The sequence below is a fragment of the Cygnus olor genome, chromosome 3, assembly GCF_009769625.2.
Source record: "Cygnus olor isolate bCygOlo1 chromosome 3, bCygOlo1.pri.v2, whole genome shotgun sequence".
Taxonomy (NCBI): Eukaryota; Metazoa; Chordata; class Aves; order Anseriformes; family Anatidae; genus Cygnus; species Cygnus olor.
The window spans coordinates 60,314,611-60,321,590 of NC_049171.1; the positions used below are offsets into that span (position 1 = coordinate 60,314,611).

General features: G+C 55.0%; 1 protein-coding gene across 1 annotated transcript; it reads left to right on the forward strand.

Moving 5' to 3' along the window:
• Window positions 1-2,590: 2,590 nt before the first annotated feature.
• Window positions 2,591-5,230, forward strand: TCF21 (transcription factor 21). Its single transcript, XM_040553268.1, has 2 exons — window positions 2,591-3,299; window positions 4,691-5,230. Exons 1-2 carry the CDS (start codon window positions 2,850-2,852, stop codon window positions 4,778-4,780), a joined length of 540 nt encoding a protein of 179 aa, XP_040409202.1. The 5' UTR covers window positions 2,591-2,849; the 3' UTR covers window positions 4,781-5,230.
• Window positions 5,231-6,980: the final 1,750 nt, after the last annotated feature.

The following is a 6,980-nucleotide window of genomic DNA, read 5'->3' on the forward strand; positions in this document are numbered from 1 at the left end:
TCTTCACAAAAATGTGTGGTCTATCAGATTAATTTTACCAGTACTAATGACTCAAAATGTATGTAAGTCAGTAAAAGCTACAAATGTGTGCCACCTATAGAGGCTTGTAACAGACATGTATGCATACATTTTTTTTCAGAATGTATATGAAGCTGCATACTAAAGGCACTTTTAAAAAGACAGGTAGTCCCTTCTGCTTTCCATAGCAAATAAATAAATAAATAAAATCAGAAATTACTAAATTAAAGTTAAAAATAAATGATAGAAATTATACGAGTATATACATCTTTTTTGTTTTCTTTTGTTGTTCTGCAAGCTTCTGATGCTGAAATTTTAAGGGGGTTTTGTGCTCCCTGATTATTTGTGTTCTGGTCATTCATGCTTAAAGACACAGGCAACTTCAACTTGGTTTTCAGTCATCCTTGTTCCAATAAGAGTTCTCTAGCTCATTTCTAACATCAGTCACTTGGACTATAAATCTCTGCAGTGGATGCAGCCATTTAAATCTCCACCTGCACAAACAACAATCAGGCATAGAAAATAAGGAGACTCATAAATCTCCACACTGGTGATTAGTAATATATTGGATCCGAAACAAGGACATTGTAAAGGAAAAAGAAAAAAAAAAAAAAAGAAAAAAAAAACTAATTCATTAATTAGGACTGATATGCTGACAATCTGTTTAGGTTATACACAGAGAAAACACAAACAGGGAACAGTTAGCATAACATGACGTTAGAGGTTAGTGAATTCCCAAGGGCCCAGGACTCGGAGATATGGTATCTTAATGTACTTATCCTATCGTGAGTGGGAAGGTGTTATCTTCCAGCCAAACGGTAAAGAACTGGTTTAAAGTTTAGATCTGTTCTTTTCCTTCTGGCTTACTTGAGCCAAAGAACCAAGATGGAAAAATAGATAGAAAAGACTTGCTTTCTAGTTACCAAACACAACTCTCCACCTCCTAACGAAACTTTAATCTGAGGAGAGCATAGCACTTAACAGCCAGACTACTTTGGCCCTCCACAATTTTTGTTTGCTTGGTTGTTTTTGTTTAGTGCCTGCAGAAAAACCAACACAATGTTCCCACAGATTAGTAAGGAACCTTTCTGTGGCCTTGGTGACCTTGGATTAACTCCAGAGCCACTGTGTGCCACCATGACATCACGGGCTGTACATTTTTGTCCAGACCTTTGTGAATCCTCAGGTCAGCAGCTGAATAATTGGGGTTTTCCCTGGACTGAGATTGGTCATGGTGGACATTTGTCCAGAAAGGTCCCATGTGCGGGTCCAGACCAGCTCTGCAGCCCCCTGCGTTGAAACTCCCGGCTGCTGCAGGATCCGGGAGTCCTTGGGAGGTGCGTGAAGAAGGGAGGAGAGACAGGAGAAGGTTCACAAATCACTGGCCCGTTTGGGCTCCATGGGCAGGTTAGGGGAAAATTTTACCAAGGTGCACATGGAGTGGAAGAAGAGTTAGGCCATGCCTAAACGCTTTAGAAAGCTTGTTCTGCAGTGGCTGCACATGCATGTACATAGCGAACACGACTGCAGCATACAGCTGGCTATTCGTTCAAGCTGCACAGTGACGTGCTCATTCACACTCGTGGTAAAACTCCTCTTCAACTTCCGTGGATGCAGAAGAAGGCCTAACGCACTCACTGGCGCAGTCCCCACAGCCAGGGCCTTATCTCGCCTGTTTACTCAGGCAAAACTCCCTGATGTTTAAGGATGCACTGAGCAGCAGATAAAACCCTCCCCGCACATAACAGAGAGAGATTGCGGCATCTGCTCTGCAACAAAACTCTGAGGAAAAGTGGGTGTTGGACACAACCGCTACCCTCCAGGTGCCCTCCTCCACCTCCTCCCTCCCCTACAGTGCCTATGGCCCTGCTGGCCTCGGCACCCTCACAGTGCTCGTCCCATCTTGGAGGGATTTGGGGTCTCCAGCAACCGGCTCACCCGAGGAGCTCAGGTGGCAAGGGGGGACCAGGGTGCCCCAGAGACCATGCAGGAATCCTGGAAGGAAGCAGCTCCTCCTGCCTCCAGAGCCCAGGCTGCGATGGCAAGGTCCGAGCGCTCCTTTCCTGGAATACACTAGTAGCTGGACAGGATGCACTCTCCAATGTAATCATCCACAAATCTCCCTCAGATTAGGTTACAGGACAGCGTTTAGACAGCACGCATTGCAAAGCTCCCTGGAAGGCTTTCGCTGGTGGATCTGCTGCTCTCTCAGCTCATGACCCATTTTGGCTTTCGTCAAGAACTGTGACACCAGCCGCCTGGGTCATCGAGGAGGCAGGGAGGGGGAGAGCAGTCCTGGCTGTAGAGGGAAGTGGGGAAGGAGAAGAGGAGGAGGAAGGGGGAGGATAGAAAGACAGGGAGGGGAGAGAGAGAGAGTTGCTTTGCTCCAGTGGTGAAGCTTTGAATCCCAGTCCCGAGCTCTCAGTGAGCGCTTGCTGGGATACCTCACTCCCTGTCCTGTGCTAAGGTCTGTGATTGGGGATGTGGTGTGCTCAGCGGGCAGGGCCCCTCCCCTGGGCTGGATCCGCCTCTCCTATCCCCCAGATAAATTACTAGTGTCCTCACTAAATTCCTCAGCTTTCTCTCTCTCTCTCTCTCTCTGCCTCTCACACACGCTCCCTCCCTCCCTCAAACACGGGTGAAGCGGGGTTGGGGGGCGGGAGGGCGGGGATCCTCTCTGGACCGATATTGCGCCTTGGTGCTGGGGGGGAGAGAAGGGGAGGAAAGCACGGGCGCCCCTTCTCTCCTCCACCGCCTCCAAGTAGCTTTGAGGAGCTGCCCTTCCTGCCCCCCGCCCCCTTTCCCGCCGGTCCTTTGGCACCTTCCAGACCATGTCCACTGGGTCCCTCAGTGATGTGGAAGATCTTCAGGAGGTGGAGATGCTGGAGTGCGATGGCCTGAAAATGGATACTAACAAAGAGTTCGGGGCGTCCAACGAGAGCAACGAGGAGGGATCCAATGGCGAGAATGGCTCCCCTCAGAAGGGGAGAGGGGCCTCGGGCAAGAGGAAAAAAGCTCCCCCCAAGAAGAGCCCTTTAAATGGAGTGAGCCAGGAGGGAAAGCAGGTCCAGAGAAACGCTGCCAACGCCAGGGAGAGGGCGAGGATGAGGGTCCTTAGCAAAGCCTTCTCCAGGCTTAAGACCACCCTGCCCTGGGTGCCCCCAGACACCAAGCTTTCCAAACTGGACACCTTGAGGTTGGCCTCCAGCTACATCGCTCACCTGAGACAGATCCTGGCCAATGACAAGTACGAAAATGGCTACATCCACCCGGTCAACCTGGTAAGTCACGGCCCGCCGAGGCCAGGCACTTGTGTGTGTGTGTGTGCATGGGGAGAGGCGGGCGAGGAGCTGGGACGGGGCATGTGCGGGGAGAAAACTCCACGTACTCCTTCCTCACAGAGGGTCTGGTGCCAGCCTGCGGGGTGACAAAGGCTTCCAGAGCGAGGAGACAGGCTGCCAGCTGCCCCCCCTCCCGGCGCCCCAGGAGCTGAGCGTCCTGGGCCCCAGACGCTGCTCCTTGCAGTCCCCTCCAGGGGCGGCCACAGATATTGGGGGCAGCTTTGCTGTGCCAGGAATGCCCAAGAGAACTCAGCAGGTTGACAGAAGCTCCCTACCTTCAGGTGGGAGGGTGTGAGAATTTGGGTAGAGAAAGGTACGTGTTTGGAAGGGCCCAAGCCAAGGAAGGACCCCGGATTTATTCTCAACCTCTCCTCTCTATTATGATATTTCCTGCCATAGTAATCCTCAAGCCCTGGCTTTTTAAAGACAGAACTCTTGGGGCTTTGTACCCAGCCGCTCAGATTCGCTGGGTCCAGGACATTGCTCCTATTCATGTAAACTCACAGAGGAGAAATCAGAAACAGCGCAGACCCCCGGAGTTGGGGGCTGTGTGTCCATACTTCCTGTGGCTTCCACCAGCAGCAGAAAGCCTTCCCGAGCAGCCCGGGGTCTCCCCACCAGAAACACCCAGTTTCCAGCTGTAAAAATACGTGCACCGGGTGCAAACCAGGGGTGGGTTTGATCCCGTACAGCGTTTGCATTGCCTGTGCCTAATGATAAGGGGATCACGTAGGGGATCTGGGGACGTTTCCCCGAGATCTGGCTCTGCCTTTTGAGCTCTGGACTCGGGGCGGGGGAAGCAAATTACCGGCGGTGTCATCTTGATAAGGGCTCGGGAGATTATTTTGTAGCTAAAAGCAAAAATCGCAGAACAACAGGAGCACAACATAAACCAGACACCCAAGCCAGATATTCGCCCCCTCCACGTGCAGGCACACAAAACCTTGCCTCTGCGGCTGTGGGAGGACAGAGAGAGCCGGCGAGATAGGAGGGGGGCTGCTCGGGGTGCCGGCTTTTCCCACGGGAGAAAAGTGCACGGGGCGTCTCGTGGGAAAAGCCGGCACCCCGAGGGCCCTCCCCCGCCGGCCCCGACCGGAGCACGGCGCTGCCCTTCCCCAGGCCGGCCAGGGGGCCGCAGGCGGGCGTTCGCAGCCCCCCCGCAGCGGCTCCGATCCCGCGGGGAGAGCCGGCCGGGCAGCTGCGGGAGGAGGAGGAAGGGGTCGCGGCTGAAGCCGTCGGGAAGGGCGCCCTGCAGAGCCGCCCGCGGAGCGAACGGAGCGCGGCGACGTGCGTGTAACCCCCTTGCCACCCGTGTCTTTTCCTGGCTACAGACCTGGCCTTTTATGGTAGCCGGCAAACCCGAGAGTGACCTGAAAGAAGTGGTGAACACAAACCGCTTGTGCGGCCCGACGGCATCCTGAGCCCCGGCAGCACCGGCCCGGCGCGGGCAGGGCCCCGCCGCCGCCCCCGGCCCCGGGCAGAGCCCCGGGGAGAGCCGCTCGCCCCCCCGGCGCGGCGCCGGCCACCACGGGCGCCCTAGCAGAGACTCCGTCCGCCCCGAGAGAGAGATCCCGACTCTATTTAACTTTATTGAATGCGTGTACAGTCGAGTGTCCCGCACCGAGAGCCTTGCTGGTTCAAGCGCTACTAGAGAAAAGACAGAGATCAAACAAAACCTACCACGCGCGTATCTTTTGTCTGAGACCTGTGAAATATGTAGATGCCTAGGAAAAAAAAAGGAAAAAAAAAAGAAAAAAAAAAAACTGACTTTGACAGTCATCTCTATGGAGTAATTCACCCTAAAGATATATAGATATATTTTCTCCAAGCAGGTTTTTGCTCTGTTTCCGTGAATAAACCTTCCTTTCCATTGAACGCGGAGCGCTCTAATTTTCGTTTCCGACTCCGGTCGCAGCGGGGCGAGCGGCGCTGGCCGGGGGCGACGCGGGGGGAGCCACCCCCGGGCTTGGGGGGGGGGGGGGTGGAAGCGGGGGGCAAGGCGGGGATGGGGGGTGCGGGGGGCGTTTTCTTACTGCGAGAGATTTGGACCCAGTCCCCCGGGGAGGGGGCGGCTCCGGGCTCAGCGGAAGAGGGAGAGCAGCGACGGGAACGGGGAGCACGGAGGGGTCCCCCCCTTTCCCAGCTTTGTGGCCGCGGAGCCGCAAGCTTCAGCCCGCCCGGGGCGATGTCGCTATCGCGGGGCGTTATCGCTATCGCGGGGCGTTATCGCGGGGCGAGAGCGGCAGCGGCGGCCGGGGCCCGGCTGTGCCGCGGTGGCCCGGCGGGGAAGGAGCTGCCGGAGCCCCGCGGGGCGGAGGTTTGGGCCCCGGCCGAGGGCTCCGGGAATTTGTACTTTAAACATCTCCCCCCGATCGATCGGGGCGCCTGCGGGAGATTAGGCTGAGATAAACAGGAGCGCCCGGCGCTCCCCCTGCACCGGCAGCGGCCGTCGGCAGCTGATGCGCCAGATCCCACCGAGCTGTTTAATGTTTCAGGGTTATGACCGCACTGTTTACAAGATGTCTTCGGTTATTTATACTGTTATTATTAGCAGAGGGGCTTTAAATTTCCGCTTCACTTGCTCTTTCAGCGGCGGCCCTCGGTTCCGTTTGATACCCGGCCGCTCGCGGGCGGAGGGGCCGCGGAGTTCGGGCGGCCCTGTCGCGACATCGCTCACCCCCCGCGATAGTGGGGCCGGGCAAAGCATCCTACGGGCGCCCCGAAATCAGCGGCGGGGTCCCCCGGTGGGCTGGGTGCGAGCGGGGCCGGGAGCGGGTGAGCATCGCGGCCCTGGCCTCCGGCCGGGGGGCAGGAGGGTGGGCAGCTTCTTTTCCCTTTCTCCCAGCTCCTCGCACGGCCACGGCTCTTGCTGAAGGGACCAGCAACGGCAAGCAGAGCTGAAAGGGCCCGTCTCTTTGCCACAACCATGGGCAAATTCCGGAGGAACTGCTGTTCTCCTACAGGGAGATAGAGCGGAGCCCTCTGACCTTAAGCTAAGGGCAAATGAGTGATGCCGCAAATGCCCAAATGCTGTTTTCACCACCGAGGTTAACCACTGAACTGAAATTACCATTACATGTAACCATTCAAAATCTCGACTTAAATCCGTGCTAACTATAGCCTGCTCCAGACTCATAGCAAGGTGCTGTTTACCTCGTAGAAAGTGGCAGTTGAGAGGGATCTGGGACATGCATAAAATCAGGAGTTAAACTGTAAATTTTCTCGCACACTGCTTTGCCACCCTGCTTTGCTATGCACTAACCACTAACTGCACTCGGCATCCTCCCCACCCCTTTGATCTAGCCACGTTCACTTCGCATCTGTCACCTAAAATGCAGCATGGAGAGAGAGAAGGGAGAAATGCAATAGTCCCCAGTGCAATGTGAGGAACACAGCTGTAACCACGTACCAAAAGCTGCAGTGCAAGTGGAACGGTAAGAGAAGGTTGCAGACACAGTTATTTCTCTTGCCACTATTCGCTTTATCTAGCATTCTGGATTTAGTCCCTGTTGGGGACTAAAATATTCCTCAAGCATCCTCCACCTTCCTCAATCCTTGCCTCTGAACAGCAGTGCAGCAACAACCAAAAAGGCAGCAAACAACAAACAAAAGCGACCGACA

What these genes read in the sequence shown, in the direction of transcription:
- TCF21 (XM_040553268.1), top strand. Translation starts at nt 2,850, where the DNA reads ATGTCCACTGGGTCCCTCAGTGATGTGGAAGATCTTCAGGAGGTGGAG. An exon ending in ACATCCACCCGGTCAACCTG is followed by an intron (nt 3,300 to 4,690) that starts GTAAGTCACGGC and finishes TCCTGGCTACAG; the next exon opens with ACCTGGCCTTTTATGGTAGC.